At 39.2% G+C, this 22323-nt stretch overlaps 1 protein-coding gene across 11 annotated transcripts in view; it reads right to left on the bottom strand.

Annotated features, from left to right (window-relative positions):
* The window catches only part of TENM3 (teneurin transmembrane protein 3), a 447649-nt gene extending 425731 nt beyond the window's left edge, over positions 1-21918 (bottom strand). For 8 of the 11 annotated variants that reach the window (XM_088020902.1, XM_088020899.1, XM_088020901.1 and 5 more), the window contains exons 1-2: positions 21687-21918; positions 1321-1599 (exon numbers count right to left, since the gene is read on the bottom strand). In XM_088020902.1, coding sequence (XP_087877028.1) covers positions 1321-1599; positions 21687-21918 — 511 coding nt within the window. The remainder of the gene's footprint in view (positions 1-1320; positions 1600-21686) is intronic. The other 3 variants (XM_088020903.1, XM_088020904.1, XM_088020905.1) reach the window with 1 other exon arrangement.
* Positions 21919-22323: the final 405 nt, after the last annotated feature.

The raw sequence follows: 22323 nt of genomic DNA, 5'->3' as shown, positions 1-22323 counted from the left end.
GAAAGAACTGTCCTTGTTTCCTGTGTGGGGTTGGAATAAAGCCAGCCTCCACCAAGAGCTGGCACTTTCAAAATGAATACATCGACTGCATGTTATTACTGATCTTGACTTTGGTTTAGTGCACTAACGCATTCTACATAAGAGAACACACTGCTTTAGTTGGTTTAAATTAGACTTTTTTTCACGCATAGAAAGGATGGGTAATAAACAGTGGGAAGCAATAGGTATCACTTCATACTGTGACTTAGCTAAAACTGAAAGCTGAATAGACCTGCTTTCGTACTGCAAAGCAAGGCTGACAAAGTTGTTCAATAAATAATACAAATGAAATACCGTTGGTGAAACAACCATCTTTCTTTTCAAATGTCATGCAATTCTTCCATTTTAATTTTCTCCCTGCTTCTTGATGCATCATATTCACATAGCATCAATAACTAGATTGAAGTAGCAAGTGCAATGTTAATATTAAATGCTGAAGGAGAAATGTCCTTTCATTGTCTGGTATGTTGGCACTGACGCTCCAGTTCTTCTCAGAAGCAATACTGACTAAAAATTAAGTTTCCTTTGAAATCTGTTATTGCATATAAATGACCTGTTTTTATGATCCTGCATTATCTGTAAGAAAAAAATCCCAATAATTTATAAAGATACCTTTCTTACAATATGTAAAGCTGCTATTTGGATATCCTAAATCTGACTTTTGTGTGTAGACTTGGTTGTGGTCCCCAAAGCACATCGAAAACCATACTCTCCCTCCTTACCAAACTTTCATTGGCTCTCATCAACTAGTAAGTTTAAAGCATGACCAAATTTGTTCTTCAATCACTTGAGCCCTGTTAATAATCTATTCTGTGTGCTCACTCATCCATTCTAAGATTCTGCAACTTCTTTGAGATATCTTCAAGAGGAATCTACAAAGACATCTTTGATTACAAGCTGGCTCTGGGGTAAACTTTACCACCACTGGCTTTGCTACTCCACAGAGGATACCAGGTGACATGGTCCCAGATAAGTCAAAGCTAATCTTTTTTTTTTTCCTGTACATAATTAAACTGTTTTTCAAAACTATAGCTAACACATGACAGACCGCTTGCATAATTTAACAATCTGATGACGACTATTGATTTTTTCCAGGAAAAAATAAATGCATGATTCAAGGACATTTCTTGAGTTCTAGTGCATTAAAACAAAAAGAGAGGAAGAAGAAAGAAAGAGAGGGAAGGAGAGAAGAAAGGAAGAGAAGCATGCCCCCCACAGTCAACTACAACAGACAGAAGCACTGAAGGCCAACATGATAGAGCAAAAAAAAATGGCACTTACCATTCTCACTGTCGGACTTGTTCTCGTGCTCCGTGTCTGTCAGGGTGAGGGCTGAGTTGGACCGACTTGACAGGCAGGAGCTGCGGCCTGATTTGACCCCCCTGCCCCAAAGTCTCATGGCATGCTCTGGGGACATCACTGCTTCATTTTCAGTATCAGCATCTGACCCTGCACTGATAGAGTAACCTCTGTGGGGGAGCCCCATTTCCGCACAAAATGCCAGTCCTCTTCGAGTTGCTGGTTCACAAACTCCTAACTGCCTTAGGGTAAAATTCTGTCCTAATTAGGGGGAAAAAAAGATAACAACTAGTGAGTATGTGTATCAGTTTTTTTTAAACGAAATCTCCCTAAAATAAACACTCAAGCATTTTGGTTTTTCAGTTACCGGCACCAGGTGTTTACATTAGCATCGCGTGGCACATGGTCAAGTGGGTGCAATTAAGGGAGGCTTGGGTGGAGCTCCTCCGCTGATTTCCCACTCGCCCCACTTAGAGCTCCTCTGCCAACCACTTAAGCCCATAAGCACCTCAAGAGAGAGAGGGGCGAGCCAAGGAGCGCAGACCATGACAACTCAACCCAGAGAAAGGACTAGTTATCAACTATAGAGTTTTGTTTAGCCACTTGTGAAGCAATGGAAATTGTCGGTTATTTCCTGGGTCTTGGCTCTAGTCCTAAGCGATGGGATCTTTCCCACCCAGATGTCACTCCCTTGGTAGAGAAAAAAGAGTAGGTTACTTGGTAAATAGAAACAGGGGTTTGGTTAGTCTTTATTACATCTTCCCTCCTTAGGTTAGCTACTAGCATAAACATGTATCATGTGTGTGTGCATATATTCACTATGCTTTGGAGTGTAACGTCTTGAAAATTTGCAGACATCTGACTTTCTAGATACTCTGCTTTAATAAACACCTGGAAACATCCGTATGGATCAGAGGAAACCAATTTTTGCAAATAAAATGTACTCCAAAAATAAAGCAGGAGTAATATGTATTTAAAAATTAATGGTAAAATCAAGTTCCCTGTGAACCCTACAGGGCTTTACTAATAAATTGGAGCATAATAAAACTCACAGCAAGGCCATAACTTCAAGCAAAAGTATTTAAATTAGGTGACACCTGAAAATGACCTCTCTTATTAATGACTTCGCCAATCATGTGTTTATTCTTGAAATTTCACATATGTTTTATGACAGTATGGATGAGAAGAGAGAGAAATATGTCTGCTTGTACGGTGCAGATATATGGCCCTTCCATTTCTTGTCTCTTTTTGGAATGATGGAGTCCGAGATTTAGGTACCGACCAGAATCAAAATACATATAAAGAATAACAGTACACAAAGACTGATTTAGATGCTGCCACATAATACCAACCTTTTAAGAATATGAAGCATTTATATCACTCAGAGTTTTCATTTGCCTACTTCTATCTCTTCAATCTATGAACGCTTTAAAGTTAATTGGCTGGTGTGAGAAGTAACACACATTATGTTTTTTAAAAAAGAGGGTGTCATAAATTATTTGTGATAAAATAATAACATGTGGAATCTTCTAGAAAATGAGTCAAACATAAGGCCTGATATAGTATATATTTGGTTGCAAAGATATCAGTAGCCTCCAGGCCTCCGCACATTTTAACTAGTGTGGTTAATTGCCTTATTGCTGTGGTCATATCAGAAGTTGGAATCAGCTTTATCTTGGTCAGACTTCCAAATGGGTTCTGACAATGACACTCATAAATAATGAAAATCGGTTGCTACAATTAGCTACAAATCAAACTGCTTAACAGAGAGATTTGAATAAGTATCTGAACCAAAAAATACATCAGAAAACAAAAAAGAAGAAAAGGAAAAAAGAGACCATGGAACAGTGAAAAAGTGGGCAAGTTAATGAATTAAGGCATAGTATTGTCAGTAGTTTTTAAATAATTAGTGTAGCTTGTACTTATGAAAGTAAATCCCCAAAAGGTCAATGTCATGGACAGTTAATGGAACAGAGGTAGAAGAATTTACCCACTGTTACTTATCCATCACATTTTAAATGGGGAGAGGGAGGAGAGGGGTCTAAAATAGTTACATAGTACCATTAAACATGTTGATTTTTCAAAATAAGAATACTAAGTAATTTTTAAGGAGCGAAAATGGATGATAAGACCCTCTGCATCTTTCCTCTACTTTGGGAGGTGCCCATTGGAGAATAAAAATAAGAGGGAGGTTAAAAGCAGTTAAAAACTCCTTTCTAATCTCTGAAATGCAACTCTAAACATTTTCCACGTTATTGACTTTTCACACTGCTAACATCTTGATGCAAAAATCTATGAGGTGAAGGAAAGCAGAAAGCTATCTTTAGTATTTGTTATCCAGGTATGTAAACACAGTTCACTTTGCAAATAAATATCCAAGGTACCATCTCTGTGAACTGATATGTGTATCCCGAACTCCTTCAACATCTGACCCTCTGAAATCAATGTCTCCCAATAATTCAAAACTCTTGCAGGCTCTTTCTGAAATGCAAGACGGAAAGCAAGCGCAAGCAGAGGAGTCCCTGTTAGACTGCCTTCCTGAATTAAAAAGTTTGCTTTCATTTCCTCTAGGAAAGAACATTAAACCTGACCTCCGGCAGATCTACGGTTAAGCCACTCATTCCTCTGGTCAAGTCATTTTACTCTTCTATTTCTTTCGTCTTTCAGAGCTCTGGTGACTTGGTTTAAGAGATGCTTTCTGTAAATGTGACTACCATAAAGCAAGGCTAATGAGAACGGTTTAAAAAATAAACACTTGGACAAATGTAATTAACAATCATAGAGAAGTATATAATTTGACGACGAGGAGAGGATCATTTCCAAATAATTTTAGAATAGGCACTCCACCACCAATGTTGACTTTTCCTTTTCCTTTATTCAAAAATACCTCTAGCCCAGACCTGCCTCAGAGCTTCAGGCTCTATTGTTGTCAATTCCACTCTTTGGTTTTAAGGATTCTTGCTCGGGGGATCCCTTGTTTTAATGCAAACACCACTGGGGAGATCTAGCAATCAAATGAGAATAAATTAGTTCTAGCGGGTTATTTCCCACAATCTAGCAGCGTTAGCAAGATGGGCCATACTTATGGAAAACATATGCAGTTCCGACAAACGGGGGGGGGGGGGGAAGATGGAGAGAAGAAAGGTTTCTGACTCGGGGAAGAGAGACAGTTGGCAGAGGTATCACGGAGGTGGGAGGGCTGGGCTGGGTGAGGTTGTTCCGGAGGGCTTTAGGGCAATGTAGAAAAGTACAAAGAGAAAGGCAGAAAAGATGCTTCTGGAACCAGCTAAAAACTTGACCATCTTGCTTTTGACTTCAAGAAACACAAAGGAGATAACGATACATTTGTCCTTATTTTCCAGGGTTTCTTCAGATTGTGTTCTTTGCACTGGTTCTAACATGTCCCTAATTTCCTTCTCTGCTTTTTAGAGTCTTTACATTAATTCTATTTGGCTGAAACTGGTGAAATAAGTATTTGTCTCCTGCACATTGAATTTTGGTAACCTTGATCAGCAGGGCCAACACAGAGTTTCCCATTACAATTTGAAGCGGTACCCAAACAATAAATTGCAGCGAGAATAAAGTATACCTGAGCATGAGTGTCATTGTGATTAAAAGGCAAGGTTAGCTTGGATTGGATTAGGCATTTGTGTTTTACAACAGTCATAAATTTGAAAATCTATTTTAAAAACTGAATAAACACAATGTAGGCAGGTTGTATCATTAAAAAAAATTCATATTTTGAAAAAGAGAGGGAAGGTCTGCGATAAAGTGGGCAGGACCAGGTAAGAACAAATGTTTCAGGTAAGGTCAGCACATAGCAACAAAGCCATAAAAGAAAGGGATTGAAAAAAATGGCTTAGCTACTTGGCCTTTTTCTCACACCGCATCTATAACCCAGTCAGAGCAGGGAAGGATTTTTCAGCGAGACATCTACTATCTCTATGTGAGTTGAAAAGAAACAGACCGTACTATTGGGTGGTCCAGTTCTGAACTCATGGTATTTTCTTCCCCTCCAGAGTCTAGATTTCTCTATGCCTAGATTTTGCTTTCTCTCTCCCTTGTTTGTTATTTAAAAAAAAAAAAAAAAGTTTTATTCAGACACAACGCATAAGCCATACATTGCATCCATTTAAAATGTGCAATTCAACGGTTTTTAGTAAATGCCTTGTGGTGTGTAACTATCACTAACAGTTTTAGACCAGGTTTATCACCCCCAAAGAAACCTTGTACCCATGATCGGTCACCTCCCATTGTCCCCCGTACCCACCCGTCCTCACCCCAGCCCTAGGCAACCACCGATCCATTCTCTGTCACTATTCTGAACATTTCAAATAAAAGAGACCCTACAATATGTGGACTTTTGTGACCGGCTTCTTTCACTTAGCATAATGCTTTCAGGTTCATTCATACCGTAGTATATATCAGTATTTCATTTTTATGGTCAAATAGTATTCCAACGGATGGAATATCGCTAACAGGGAAAAACTCAGCATGTCTGACCTCACATAGCTTCTATTTCCCTTTCTGCTGTGACCTCTAGGTTAAAAACTTCTGTTTAGCCCAGCCTGTGGGCATGTCACAGCCAAGATTTACAAACAGTGCTCTTCACCCAACACCTACCCCTGAGGAGATCAAGAAGTAGCCAGAGTGGTCATCGTCCCAAGTCCTCATGATTGAGCAGTGACCATAACGCAGGGGGGAATTGAATCTGTGCCCCAAAGGGTTAACGAGGTTAAAATGAGCAGAGGGTTTAAAACTTGTTTTCCAGAGACTGTTTCCCTTAATCAGTTATTGTGTCATTCAGACCCCACTAACAAACTCACTGGCGTTCTCTGCAGAGGCCTGGATTCAAAGTCAACTGATATGGTTCCAGCCTAGGAAGAAGCAAGGCCCCGCGTTCCTTACCCAGGGGTAACTAGCCCAAGACCCCATCCAGCTTATACCAGCTCTCAGAGCGTGCCCACAGCCCCTTCTCCTTGTCCCAAGATAACCTCCGGACGTCAGGGGCTGAATTCTGCCTCATTCTGATGTTAAGTCTCCATCCCAAAGTGAACACGGGACGTATGTTACATCTATGTTTGCTCAATGCGCATGCTCCATCTTTCTTCATGGCTAACCTTAAGTCTCCCTGCGGCCCCTTTTCATCAATATGTATGGAATCTCACCCCTATGATTATAAAAACCTATTCTTGTCCCCCTTTGGGGAAGCGGATTTGAGCTCGCCCTTCCATCTCCTCCTCTGCCTGCCTCCTGAAGAGACGGTCTCCTTAGTACACCCCCGATGTCTCCGTGATTGGCTTTGCCACACAACAGGCAGGTGCACTTGGGTTCAGTTACCTACCCCTTCATCAGTTCATGGACATTTGAGTTGTTTCTACTTTTTGGTTATTATGAAGTACTGTTGTGAATATCCATGTACAAGTTATTGTCAATATATGTCTTCGTGAGAGGCACTGCTGAGTCATATGTTAGCTCTATGTGTCACCTTTTGAAGCCCCGCCAGGCTGTTTTCCACAATGGCTGCACCATTTTACATTGCCTCCAGCAGTGTGTGAGGGGTCCCATTTCTGCATATCATTCCTCCCCAGGACCTGCTATTATCGGTAGATTCTTATACCACACTGCGAGCGAGTATATCACACAGCAGGTTTGCAGTGGGGAACTGGGATGTAGGTCAGTGGCACTGAAATTTGGGAGACAAACTAAGAATTGTTGTTCCTTTAAACAGTAGTTGATTCTCTGGGCCTGCTATGTGAATTCATTATAATTTTATGCTATTATTTTTTTCTTTGCTTTCTATTATGCTGATTTATTCTTTGAAAATGATTTTCTATTAAAATGAAAACTGCTCTTTTGCTCAGAAAGTCTACCTTTGAGACTAAAATCACCTGATTTTAAACATACATGTGCAAATAATGATTCCTATGGCACTGTTGCATGAATTAAAATAACTGGAATGCTTACCAGAAATGGCTGAATACATTATATATAGCCCATTCGATGGAACATTACGTGGCTAGCATAAACAGTGAGTTTGGACCTCTCTCTTTGGATCTGGAGGGAAGCCCATTATACATATTTTAAGCAAAAAAACACAAGTTGCAGAATGGTGTGTACAGTCTGATGCCATTTTTGGAAACTAAGAGAGAGAACCAACAGATTATGTGAGTGCTTCTGGTTTTGAGTGTGAATGAAGGTGAGGAAGGCAAGAAAACTGTTGTGATGATCATTTAGAAGGGACGGCAAGTGAAGGAAGTTAGTGATATTCTATTTTATAGTTTTGAATTTTTACTTTGCATGATAATTTCCTTAATTTAAAAAACATAATAAAGAAGACTTAAAGCTTATCTCCTTTTAACAGAAACAAATATATGGTTTTTTTGATTTGCTCTTTAATAGCTCCTATTCAATAATTAGAATTTTAACTTACTAGCCCCTCTTGGAAAAGCTGGGTTTTAAAAATCCTTCCTCGTTAATTGTAAAGAAGTGAAGTTATGTAAGAAAGCTTGGAGCAATATTTGTCTCTCACTTCCTTTCTGCCCTTTCAACATATAAGGCTTTGCAAAAAGAATACCCATCCATTTCTTCTATAATAATAATGCTCCAAACTGAGTTTGGGAAATGGATAGAAGAATCAATAGACACTCAGCAGACCGAAATAAAATAACCTACAACTCTCTTTAAATATTTTCCTTGGTTGCTGTGAGTTTGCGTGGATTATCCGTTCTCAGGCATGGACTGATGTTCTTCCAAAGGCGGAGCAGAACACAAAACGACAAGTTGGGCAAATATTTCCTACTTGATGCTTGCGGAATTAATGTCACCACCATCTTATCTGGCGTTCCCTTTTTTGCTGTGTTTGCAAAATGATAAGATCACGCAAAAATAGAAATGTATGTAACTCTTTCCCCTTTGAGACCTAATGCATATTTTATGGGACAATCCAAACGTTTTCACCTTCTTATGCTAAATTTGTCACTATTTGAATAGAATACCCATCCTTGAACATGCAATAGAAATTTCAGTGATGGTATACATCTCTACTTAAAAGGCACTACACAAAACTACATTTTAAGAATTAACTTTAAATCCCACTAAATACCTTAACCGTTCCAACCCATGTTACTCTGTATGTAAAATGCAAGTACCTTTAACAGCTTGCTCCCTTTATCTGTTAATGTGATATTAACATCCATCACCACAGACTGATAATCTCTAATTCTTAGAAGACAGAGAACATGACCACTGCATGTCATAATTGTAATCCGGTTTATTACTCAAAACACGAGTCTAATGGAAGCCATTGCAGGGTGCCCTGATGGCATTCATCCTGAACTCAGCTGGGAAGGGCACCTGTGTGCCAATGAAGACAGGAGGCGGAGGTGCCACAGTGAACTTGGTGAGGAGGGCGGGAAGGGAACAGGCAGAGAAAGCAGGGTTAGAATGAATGGCCCAGAGAATCCATATTTTCTTCAAGAGAAGATTTGTGAAGCTCCAGGGGAGGGCAAACCCAGAAACCGAAGAGAAGGCTTGGTGGCTCAAATCTCCGAAACGTTGGGTTGCGAGCCTGCTGACTTCTAAGGAAACAGCATCTTCGCGAGCATGAATCACGAAGGATTTACATACCCAACCACGAAATAGTGCCACTTTGATAATGGCGGCCATTTGTAATTAGAGAAATAACTTTAACAACTGGTTTTTATCAAAAGCATTCTGAAATGAATTTGTTTCTTTTTTCACATAGTATTTATTTCTTCGGAACAATCCAAGACCCAAGGATGATAACACGGCTCCCGCCTATCTGCTGATGTCTGAGGCATCCACAGTAGGTATTGGTATAAATAGGCATAGGGCAGGCAAGAAGCAGCAGGTGTTTAATAATTCCTACTGAAGGCATCGTGGTGATTCACAACGTGGATCCAAAGCCGGCCACGTGGTGAGGACGGGATGCAGACTTAGCAGGAAGCTGGGGGCTCAAGACATCAGACCAATAAAGGCCGAGGCAGGGAGAAAGGATTACCCCCACTGTGGCCAGAGAAGGGCTATGAGCTACATCTATGTACTCACACCTTCTGGTAGGTAATCCACAAAGTAGGTTGGCCGCCAAGTCTGAACGAAGCCCTTTCCTCCTTAATAGCCCAAATTAGTTAACAATCAGTTAGGCAGGGGAGCCAAAAGAGGGAGCTCAGAGGAAAACATGGACGTGAGGTGATGATAAACTGAAGCTATTTAACTTGTGTCTTTAAGTACAGAAATGGAAGGTTGAGTAAACATGACCATCTAAATCCTTTAATCCTGCCGCTGACATTTCTAGTGACTGAGAAGGATTAATCATTGTGATCTCTAAATGAATCATTTTAAGTAGTTAATATTTAAAAGTAATAAACTTTGGAGTTGCGGTAATGAGCCTGGTGGATCTGATTAATGCTTCGGATTTTTGTCTTTCTTCATAAAACCCTGCTCTCACAAAGAAAAAGTTTTCTCGGCACCAGTAAGTATCTTCAGAAGTATTTCAGAAAAAGGGTTTCAGATTCCTTTCATTTTTGTATGATGACAGAGGTGAGGGGGAACACTGGGGAAATGAAAAGTTTGGGGTATAACTGGAAATTCATAGCAGCATTAAGTGCTGAATGGTAAGACCATATGGTCACATTTCTTTTGAAGTCTAGGATCAGTTCCCATTATTCACTATAATGGCATCCAAGACTAAACTAAATCTCAGTCTTTAAAATTAAAAGCATTTTGCTCTTGGCTCTCAAATCTTCCTCTTTCACAATTTCCAACATGCTGGGATGTTTAATATATTTTCATAATGCAAAAAACACAAATAAATAAAATAAAAATAAAAGGGGTAAGAAAAAAAATGAATGCATTCCATTTCCCTTCTGAAGCAGGATAAAATGGTATAGAAAGACACATAATTGGTATCTTGAAGGCACTGTCAATACTATTTTTACATCTGCCCAATGCTATTGGTGACATTCTAAAATGATATGTACAACCTTCATGTTCTACATCTAAGAAATATGAATCTAATTCTTTTGACCTCTCTGGAACATACAGCATATAAAAAGATTTTTAAATTATTTATCATTTTAGTAATATTCCAGCAATAAAACTGCTCCCCTCCCCCGAAGTGATCTATATCTAAGAGCTAAAAATGGGCCTTTTTCTATTTGGAAATTGATGAAAATATTTTAAAGGCACAGTCCCATCCCTTTACCACCAACTCTTCATTCGTTCTCTCCCTCAGCACAATCCTGGATATGTTGTGGATGCTATTATCCTAATGGGCAATATGTCTTTATCCAGCAAAACATTATAGTGCAATGCCAGCAAAAGTTGTTTTTAAGAGGATTGTGGTTATGGTTCAGTTGAGACAATGTGCCTCTGCCCAGCACCAAATGAAATCTCACCCTGGCTGAAGCTGGATGAAAGGAGGAATAAAAACCCCAAATTTTCCATATTTAATTACACATGCAGCTTGCTTGCTTGCTTGCTTGCTTGCTTTCTTTCTTTCTTTCTTTCTTTCTTTCTTTCTTTCTTTCTTTCTTTCTTTCTTTCCTTTCTTTCTTTCTTTTTCTCTTTCTTTCTTTCTTTCTTTCTTTCTTTCTTTCTTTTTCTCACTCTCTCTCTCACCAATTCTATGGATTTTTGTTGTGTTTACTTCATATACCTTTATAAATATTTTTGAGTAAAATTTTGAGTAAAGCAATTCATAAATTGCTCTTTTCTGGGGGCTTCTTCCTAAGCCCAAACTTCACAGTTGTCTAGAAAGTCCTCACTTTAGGAATGCATTGTGTTCAGAAATTGATAGGGATCAGTACAGTTGCCCCTGAATAACACAGGTTTGAACTGCTTGGGTCCACTTATATGTGGATTTTTTTATATGGTACAGTGCTATAAATGTATTTTCTCTTCTTTATGATTTTCTTAATAGCATTTTCTTTGCTCTGGCTTACTTTATTGTAAGAATAGGGAATATAATACATGTAACAGACAGGCATACAAGTATATGTTAACTGACTATGTTATCGGTAAGGCTTCCGGTCAATAGTAGTCTATTGGTAGTTAAGTTTTGGAGGAGTCAGAAGTTAGACGTGGATTCTCAACTGTGTGGGGTGTCAGGGTCCCCAATACCCACATTGTTCAAGGGTCACCTGGGTATATTTTCCCATGAAAATAAGCCATGATGGAACATGTAAGTCTATTAAGTTAGCAGTATCTGAGGAACTGGATTAACAGCACAATAGAGCATGACATCCAGCTAAGGAGGCTGTCTCCTTGAAGAAATGTGTTCAGAATTCCAACAGGGAAAACCTCTCATCACCATAGCCTCTTCCATTAATTTTCTGCTTTCCAAGGTGGGAGGAACTCCCCAGGCACACCGCTGGTAGTCACGAGGTACACAAATGCTCAGCGCCAGAAGTCAGGATACGAGCTGTATGGTGGCGGGGGGGATCAGCTACCGCCTTTCTCAGACCAACAGGAAAAACAGATCACCTTTCCATGTGTTTACTGACCACTTGAATTTGTTCTTCTGTGAGTCATTTAGTCATGCCATGTTCCCATTGGATTGTTTGTCTTTCTGTTTTCAATTTGTAAAAGTTACTCTTAGTGTATTATGTAGAGACCTTACATCTGTCACAGGAATTGTAAACACACGTCCCAATGATAATTTTGCTTATGGCATTTTCATTTACATATCGAAGGTTTTAAATAAGAAAATTAATCATTTAAGCTTTTCTTCCTGGGTTTTCTGTTTCTATTAGAATGGTCTCCCCTATTTTCGAGGTGTACGTGTGGTCTCTGGGGCAGGCTGTGTGGATTCACAACCACTTTTTCCTTGCCTTCCTCTGTTATAAAAGCTGGAAAGCAAAAATAGTAAATGTTCCCTCTTCTCATGCAGCTAAGCATAGCCAAGTATAACAGTTCTGAAAAAAGAGATGTAGGAAGACGTCTCTGGGGAATAAAAAGAAACAGTCCAGAGTAGGGAAGGCCTTCTCCCCTTTGCTTTTATCCTGTTTCAGCCAGGAATATGAAAATGCAGCAAACATCTGGGCCTCCACAGGACAAAGGCCACACGCTAAGGATGGCAGAGCAAACAAAGACAGAAGGAACCTGGGTCCTTGATGGCATCTTCGGACCCTGAACAGTCTACCTCTGGACTTCTTGTTTTGTCAGGAAATAATTAATTGTTAGATGTTTAAGCCATTGTTTGGGGAGCTTCCTGCTACTCTCAGATCAAGTCATTCCTCCTTTATTCTACCTTTCAAATTAACTTCTAGAATTTTTTTTTTTTTGCTTTACGTTTTACATTTGTCTTTAATCCATCTTAACTTATTTTTGAATATGCTGAGAGATATGGGTCCAATTTTATATTCTTCCAGATGGATAACCAGTTGTGCCAGCACCATTTATCAAATCCCACTGAATAGAAAAACCATTTTCTGTTTTATGCTAACTTTCCCTATATACTAGGATCTATTTCTGAAATTTTAGTCTTTTGCACTAATTGACTTGTCTTTATTTATGCCAATAGCATATAGATGTGATCACAGTGGCTTCATAGCATTTTAAAAAAAGATATGTTAAGGCCATTTTATCCTCATTATTTGCCTTTTAAATATATTTTTGGCTATTTCCAGATTTATTCCTCCATGTGAATTTTAAGACCCCGTTCTCCAATTAAAAACAAACCTTGACCTCCACACGTTTATTTTGGGAGAAGTGAGAGTCTTATGATACCAATCTTCCCATCTAAAACCATTGCCTGTCTTCCCATTTATTCGGATCTTATTTTATGTCTTCCAATAACATTTCATAGATTCCTTCATATTAGGTCCCATACCACTCTTATAAAATTTATTCCAAAGAGTTTTATAGTGTTTGTTGCTATTGGGATAGGAAGTTTTTTTCTGACTTCCAAATCTAGCCAATTGTTACTTAATAATTACTTAAAAATAGTATTTAACATGCACCGGACATTATTCTAAGCAGTTTACATATATTAACTCATTTCATTCTCAATAAACTATAGATTGAACAGAGAATTAAGTAATTGGCCCAAGCCAGTTGCTTGGCCAAGATCAGGTCACTTGCCACTTGCCACTTGGCTAATGAATGGCAGATCTGGGGCTCAAACACAGAGCACCTGGATCAGAATCTATACTTTTAACTACTCTGCTACATTACCTATGATGTCTATATATTTATCCTGTATTCCTCCAGGTACCTTGCTTCAAATTATATATTTTTTTAACTTTAGAGATACACAACTTTTGTGTGTACACAATTGATATATAATTAATAGAAGTGCTGATTTTAACTGTTTCCAATATATAAATCAATTATTTTTCTTCTCTTACTGCAATTGCTAAAACATCTAAAACAATTTTGAATTTTGATTGTGGGAGAGTAGGTGAGCCTTTCTCATGTTCCTGATTTTAGTTCAAATGGTCCTAGGATCTCACCAATTAGAATACTGTTTAATTTTTTTTTGATGATCTGATCATCTTATTTATGACTAAGATATTTAAATGTTTTTAATTCTTGTTTTACTTAATGAGTTTTATTTTAATAAGGAATGGTTTCTAAATTTTATTTCAAACCTTTTCATCATTTATTGATAAGATAATGTTTTTCCACTTTGATTTATTAATCTAATTATTTTAATAGACTTCCTAACATTGAAAAATCCTCACATTATACCAAGGATTAGTAACTACTCGGTTATTAATTTGGCCTAGAAGATTACCCTTTTCATACATTGCTAGATTCTTACATGCGAACAGTTATATAGACTAATTTTTACACATATATTGAGAAGTAATTTTGTTCTAGATAGACTCTCTTCTGTACTATTTTAATCAAGTTAGTATTCAGGTTAGTAAGGTTATACCAGCTTCATAATATGAATTTCAGTACTTTCAATCTTTTGGGTGTTTACGTGTGGTGTTAAATGGCTTTTTGAACCTTGGATTGAGCTACACTTTAAAGGTTTTGTAAAATTTACCTAGGAACAGAAATTTCACCAGAAGGAACTCTTTCCTGGGTAATGGTGCCCTTTCAGCAACTTTTCTAATCTCTTCTGAGATAATTGGTCTTGATAAGTTCTCTCCATTGTTTTGAAATAATTTGGGGTCAATCATATTTTGCTAAGAAAAAATAAATTCCTCTAGATTTAAACTGTTGTGTGGAGCAGTCCCTTTTAGTTGTTACACAGTCTTCAGTATCTCTATTTTGTTCTCATTATTTTTTAATTGGGACCATCCAGGGCTTTCTATTTCCTTGGTCTTTTTAAAGAATCAGCTTTTTTGTTTGTTTTTAATTTCAGTTTTGTCTTGATTATCTCCCACCTCCATTTCCTTTGGTTTATTTTTCTGATATTTTACCCATTTTTTAGGATGGATAGCAAATTCCTATTTGTTGGTCTTTATTCTTTAAATATAGTCCTTCACAATATATTTTCCCTATGATTATGGCTTTCTCTGTCTCCTATAAATTTTGAAAGCAGAACTTTCTTTTCCTTGCTTTCCATTGCTTCTTATCAAAATCTAGGGTTGCCATAATCCATGGAAGGAAAGAGTTTTTGTTTATCTTTTGGTTATTTATTTCAAATTTTACTGAATTATATGATCAAACATTTTGACTTATAAAGTCTCTACTTTTCTGATTTTTTTAAATGTTTCTTTTTGTGGCTAAAGGCACAATCGGTTTTTGCAACTATTCTACGGAATTATGAAAATTTGTATCCCTTCCATCTGCTGGTTATAAATGTCTGTACATATATCTTAGCTGAACATTTTTATTAATATTATATAATTGCTCCCTTATTTTTGTCTTTTAGATCTGATGCTGAAGCAGGTGAACCAAAATATCCCCCAATAAATGTATTTTAACAACCATTTTTTTCTAATACTTTTTGCTTTATAAACTTAGCTACTACATTGTTTAATGTGTGCAGTTGAAGAGTATTCATCCTTCTGTCTTTTATCATTTGATTTATGGTCCTCTTTGTCTTGTTTAGTGTTTCTAATAGTAAATTCTGCTGTTCCTAATATTATTACTGCCATTCTTGCTTTCCTTTTGTTTTTGTTGGTATTTACCTGATACTTCTTTATCCATCTCTTTATTCTCAACCATTCTTTTACCATTTTAAGTCCATTTATTATAAATGCCAATAACTTATAAACCAACAGAATAGTTCTGTTTGTGTCAAAATTCAGCATATTTACATTTCATGTAATATGTAATATAGTAGATTTGCCTTCTTTCGTCCTGTTTTATGGTTATTCATGATTGTACTTGTTTCCTCTTTTTCCTTGGAGCAGTTTCTGCTAAATTGATCAGATTGCTATTCATTCCTTTCCCCCTCTTGCTAATTAGGTAGGTCTATTATGCTTTTCTCATTGCTCTAATGATTACCTCCCTTTCCTGACATTCATATTCAAATACATGTTTTTCCTTATTATATGAACGCAAGGTAGCAATTATCTTCCCCCATTAAAACTCTATTCCATGACTGTTTCCCCCTCTCCCTCTTTAGGTGAGATTTTGGAACACGTTTACTTTCCTCCAGCTACTGGATATTGCTGAGATAAGTGATCAGTTTTAGCTCAAGCCTTTTTTTAAAGTCTCCCTTGTAATGCTTCGTATATGTTTCCAGTTGCTCTGCCATCATCATTTGGGAATTATCCACATATGTACTGCAAAGTTGACTGCTCATCACTGTTTCCTCTCCTCTTCATGGGCTGTGATTCTGATTCAGTCGGTACTGCTTTCTTGAATACTTCCTTAGATGGTGTACATTGCTGATACGGTCTTTGCAGGTCCCTAGCTATCTTGCACTTTCTCTGAGAGATGAATGATGTCTTCCCTGCATAGAGAATCCCTGGGCTGTGGTTCTTTTCTCTTCGTAGATGGTATTGTATTGTCTTCTACTTTCATTGTTGTAGATGAGAAATTCATCAATCTTGTTTCTTTTTTTATGGTTTTTATTTATTTATTTGACAGATAGAGACAGAGCGAGAGAGGGAACACAAGCAGGGCAAGTGGGAGAGGGAGAAGCAGGCTTCCCACCGAGCAGGGAGCCCGATGCGGGGCTCGATCCCAGGACCCTGGGATCATGACCTGAGCCGAAGGCAGATGCTTAACGACTGAGCCACCCAGGCGCCCCATCTTTTTGTTTCTTTTGTAAGCAACAAGAAAAGTAACTTGTTTTCTCTCCATAGAATCTTATAAAATATCTTTCTCTCAAAAGTCACAAAATTTCTCTAGGATGGGCTTAGGGGTGTGTATATGTGTACACGTGTGTGTTTTCTTTTTAATTTTACCTGGAACTTTGTTTCTTGTTTTGAGTTATTTCTTCTACTTGTTCTTCAAAACTATTAATTTGGATTTCGTCGATGAGTACATACTCTTCTTCAATGAATCTATTACATTTTTTCATTTGTAAATGATGGCTTTCCCCCTCCCCCCGCCCCAGCATTTGGTGGTTATTGTCGATTTTGTTGTTGCTGCCTTTTTCCGTACTTAGATTTCTGTAAGTGCTCTTCTACTTCTTTGTTTGGGTTCAAGTTCTCCTCTTCTATCTCCATTGCTCATTTTCATGAGCAGCTTCCTAATTTGTTTGTCTTGCCTTGCATCCTATTCTACTTCTTGCCTCTTGGGTGCCATTAAGCATGTTGTGGCTTTCCTGGGGTGCTTTAGTAAGTCCTATTAGACTCTAGAGACAAATCTTTCTCCTCCCTGTTTCCTTGCCTGGCACTCTCACAATATCAGAGTGGAGACAATGCATCTGCTTGGGTTCCCCAGCTCCTGAGGGACCAAGAGACAAATCTTTCTCCTCCCTGTTTCCTTGCCTGGCACTCTCACAATATCAGAGTGGAGACAATGCATCTGCTTGGGTTCCCCAGCTCCTGAGGGACCAAGGACACCAGCTGCTCCCATAAGGCAACCTTCACTCCCGGAAGGACTGTGGAGAGGGAGGTCAGCCTCTGTGGTGCCACGAAGTCACAGCTTTCTTTCTGATCTTCACCCCAGGGCTGCACCCCGATTCTGAGCTCCCATCTGACCCAAAGGGAAAAACTGCCCACATCAGCTTTGTCCTTCAGGGCCCTGTAGAATTCTAGATCTCCCTTGCACCCTAGATCACCGCTCGGCTCGGAGGAGGTAAGGAGTTGGCTAGGGGATGGGCAGATGAGGCATTATTCAATACCCCATCGGGCTGGAATCCTGGACACGTATTTACAGGAAAACCTGGACAACTCCTCTACCGTGCTTTTGTTTCACAAAAGGGGGTTATCCTTGGTAAGGAAGAGTATTTGTAGAAAAGATGGACTCAGGAGGCAGCCCATTAAGGAGGTACAGCAGTGAAAAATCAGGTTCTGTGGGATCTACTACACTTGAACTGGTCTTAGACCAGCAATGTGATGAGGGGAGAAGCCGAAGCCATGTTTATGAGAGCTGGGGGCAGGGGTGCTACTGACAATGACAAGCAGGGAGAGAAGGCAAATCCCAGAGCAGCAGTAAGGAAAAAGGAGAGTTTCTGGGGCCGGAAGCAAGCTGTCAGGGAAGACTTGCGCTGAGCCACACTTAGACATCAACGAGGGCCTATCTTTGTCAACCTGCCCTCCTGCTTCCCTTTCCTACTTTGCAAGTTTATGTTCTGTTTTGATGTCAGGTATGTATAAATACAGACATAATGTTATCTGTTGTTCAAATTTAAAAACGGATAACCTTCCTCCCCATTGCCATTCTATAAATGAAGAGTAAATGGTGGTCTTTTCATTTTAAAATTCTGCAATTCACCACCCAACAGCAATGACTGACTGACTGGTAAATGTTTTTGGGCGAAGACTGTCACAGAGTTGTTCTTTTCAGGCTCATGGTTCTGGGGAACAAAAGCGTTCTGACTTCCAGACACCACCTTGTTTCAAAAAATCACCCTCATGGCCAACATTCCTTGTTGGAGTTGATAAGCATTTTCGTTTGGTTAAGGACACTACAAACAGTGTATATAGTGCAGAGAAAAAAAAAAACGATCTCTTATTTTATCACTTCTCTAAAACTGTGGGATGATCTTCTGCAGCTGTTTCGTGAGAAATGTGTCTTAGACCTGACAGGATAAATTCTCTTCAAAGATGAATCAAAGAAAATGGTATCCAAGAATGCAAAACAAGCCATTGTTACCCTAACCCCATCACACCTACAGAGAGTTCCACAACTGCTAAAAGAACAACTATTTCCATCACCTAATAAACCACATGAAGAGACTGAAAAAAAGAGAGAGAGACAGAGAGACCTTAGTGAGATCCAGTCAGATTACACATTATTGTGAAAACGAAATCATCTCCAGCTTTATGGCATCTAACTAGAACATGTAATTAACGAGAGTCACCTGCCAGTCAGGAAAGTCACAAAAAGATGATTAAAATCAAGTTTGATGACAGGCCACAAAATTGGTCAAGAAACATAAAAACATGGTGTTTCTAGATTTGAATTCTCCACGTAATTGCATTAAGAAGGGTCTCTACTTAGCCCTTCCTCTGGCTGGAGCGGCTTTTCCCGTGTCATTCAAAGAATCAGCGGATGGAGAATTGACAAGTTGTTTTAAAACTCCATGGACAAGCTAAATGAGCATGATTCTTTGGAATTGTTTCAAAGATCTCTGGCTACTCGTAGTATTTTTTCATCTTTCATTTTTATTATGTGCATGATGTCAGGAGCTGTGGCAGGAAGCACATTTTGTCAATTAAATAATTAATCCCACAGCATAATAGTCAGTGAGGAAAAATTGACATTTGTCAGGTTCAAAGAAAATGAAAGCCTGGGAGGATTTTGCATTCGGCTTGCTAGAGAAAAACATAATCCGATCGCAGACTCTCCTTAGTCATTGCTCTGCTACATTTACTGCTCCTGCCATACACATTCCCTGTATCAAACCACCGGAGAATCAAAGTATCTGCAACATCACCCTCTCCCTCAACCTCACCCCACCTGGTCACAAAGAATCCTATCAATTTTATTTCCTAAAGATGTCTCCCCATTTCTCTCTATCCACACCAGCCAAACTGGCCAAATTGACACCGCTCAAGCAAAGGGCGATTCTTACACGGAACTGCCCGTTTTCTGCTGTGGTCCCTGCCCAGAGGTTGGAAGCCGAGTGCTAGGGGTGGACCGGCCTGGGTTCGAGTGCCAGCTCAGCTGTGGCCAGCCGTGGGATGTGAGACCTCTCCATCTGGGAGAGAAGGGCGCTACTGGGACCCCCCCCAACCACTGCCCACAGATACCCCGTGACTGGGAGGGTTAGCTGATTGTGCACATAACCTGATTAGCGCCCTGCCTGGAGCCTACTAAGGAATCAGCGCATGTTGGCTATAAACAGCAGTACATTCCATTTACGTTTTTAACACGGCCTGATTTATGGACATGTCAGGTGGACTGCAGCACTGTCACACTCTTGCTTTTCCTTTCTCTTCTGCCTTGAAACCTCTTCTCCTTCCTCCATTCAGCGGCTCCTGACAAGGGGCCTCCCTCTGCTCCTTCCTCACTCTGTCTTTCCTCTGCCCCCTTTCCTTCTCCCCTCCTTGGCTGGTGAGAAGCTGAGTAATCGTACTCTTTGGTCCCCTAAGAGCTTCGGTTCCAGGGTCCCCACAGATGGTACCACCATGTCATCCACAACAGTCTGCACTGGATTAGCGCTGCCTAGGAGGTGAAAATTTCAGCTCGCTATTTTTAACCCGTTTAAGCATCCTCTTTGCTGCCAAAACTAAATGCTTGCTTGGGGTGGAGATGAGCCTCCTCCACGCATCACACCACATGTGCGGGTTTTTTTTTCCTTTAATGGTATTCCACAATGTATTTCTTTTTTTCCAAGAGGGCACTAAGCAGTTGTTTTTGTTACAAAAAGCAAGGCTTCACACTGAGTTCAGATTGCATGCATTTCACAGTACCTACGATTTTTTAAATTGGTGAAAAAATGTGCCCTGATAATCTATGTCAGCTGTGTAGACAATATGAAAGAAAATAACTGGGTTGGAAATTATAAGACATTGTACAATGACTTAAAGTCCCTTGACTGACCCAGAGAAGTTATCTTAAACATATGTTTTAGATCTTCCCTTAAAAACTGGATTAAAAAATGTTAAGCTACTTTGTCCCCTTTCATAAACTATGATACTTATAATATTCGTAAGACATGCTTTAGGGGAAAAAAAAATCTCTCTTTAGCAAATCAAATGAGTCTTCTTTGAGGTAAACTGGTTTGGGTGAGTGAACACTGTTTCAATCTAGTTAGGATGGCTCTTTCCACAAGGTAGAGAAGAAAAGAACCATGGCAAATTTCCAAACTTTTGAATGATTTATTGCTTTATTACTTTTTCTTAAATTTGTTCCTGCTCAATATCAAACTGTTAGTCACACTGTTTGTAAGGTGATTGGAAAAGAATGAAGATATTCTTTACATTTGAAGTTCAATTTGTTTTTCCTCATTTCCTGATTAAATTAGCTAAGGGATGCTAAGTTCTATGCAAATTGACTAAGCAATACAAATGTAAGAGGATTTCATTTTTATTAGGCGTAATCTTGCCCCCATCTCAAAAATGTATTAGAAGAAACAAAATAGAACTACAGATGCCAAGTTTAAAATAAGCTATTGTCTGAAAGCGTGGAAATTGGTAGGTTTAAGATTGTGAAGTAGTTATAGAAGTCATTATGCCGCGGGTAGAATATGCAGGCAGCAAACAGAGCATAAAAATGTTCAACAAATACATGCGAATGACCAAATCGTCATGGATTATATTATGAGAAGCAAGGATGTTTTAGGTGTAACTGTAACGTTCTAGATTGCCTGCCAGAGAGAAAACTGAACCCTCCCATAGCAGGTTCTTGTCTTTACAGAGAGGTTGCGTGGATCATGAGATTATTCGAATAAGGATTCTTACTTTCTAATGAGGGTAACAGGGCTTTTCTTACCACTGTTCCTTTTCCCTCGCATCAGTTCTAACTGTAGAAACAATGCCTGTGAGCACCTTCATGAGACAGTGAGGGAGCCCAAGAGACGTGGGTGTCCAGTTTATGCACACACAGTGGCCATGTGCAGAATCGCAAAGCTCACACACAAACTGTGTACAGTGATTCTCTACACGTGTCAGTCCCCTTACCTGGAGTCAGTGGGCCTGTAGGTGGCTTTCTACCTTTACTCTGGAATACGATGTGACCATCTCATACCTCAAAAATCTGAATCAGAGTGATAGGCATCAAACTTGGAGGGGGGAGAAAAAGTGACACCTACAAGTTGGCACCATTGGAGCGCGCCATGTTTTATGAGAACCATGACCTACCTTGTCTGGTGTATTCGTCTGCCTCTCTGTGAACCAAATCCTTTACTCTGTTTCCGTAAAGCAGCCGTGAGGAATCATGATCAAAAGCTTTCAAGGTTTCACTGGAACTGTAAGACTTCTGTGTAGGTACCCTACACTCTTCATTGTCCGCTGAGGAATTTGTATACCGCCGTTCTTTCTCTCGTCTGCTCTTGGTCAGCGAGCAGTAAGGCCTACGTTCTTTCACATCCATACTTCATTCCTTCTGGGCGCACATCAGTCCTGCTTGGCACAAATTACACTCAGGGTTCAACTCTCATTGGCCTCTCTGTGAAGATAAAAGGTTTGCATAATGTCAGCATAACATTCATCTAAAAACAGACTGCCTTACATCCTTCTCAATCTGGAAAACGGTGGAAAGTAATATTATCGCCTATCTAGAAAACTTGCTTTCAACAACAACAAAATGAAAATTTGTGAAATCACTGTAAAATATCCAGTATTACCAGGAAGTGAGGCGTACTTTCTGTTACTGAGAGTTATGGATGCTTGTTTAAGGTATTAGTATTATAACTGATTTTTCACATTAATAAAAAAAATTAAGCCAAGATCAAATTTCACTACAGAAGCCAGCTCAAAGTTGGCCTCAGTATGTTTG

The sequence above is a fragment of the Eumetopias jubatus genome, unplaced genomic scaffold (genome assembly GCF_037043125.1).
Source record: "Eumetopias jubatus isolate StellerSeaLion01/CBP00866 unplaced genomic scaffold, mEumJub1_p1.0 scaffold_2, whole genome shotgun sequence".
NCBI classification, from domain to species: domain Eukaryota; kingdom Metazoa; phylum Chordata; class Mammalia; order Carnivora; family Otariidae; genus Eumetopias; species Eumetopias jubatus.
This window is presented reverse-complemented; position numbering and strand designations above follow the sequence as displayed.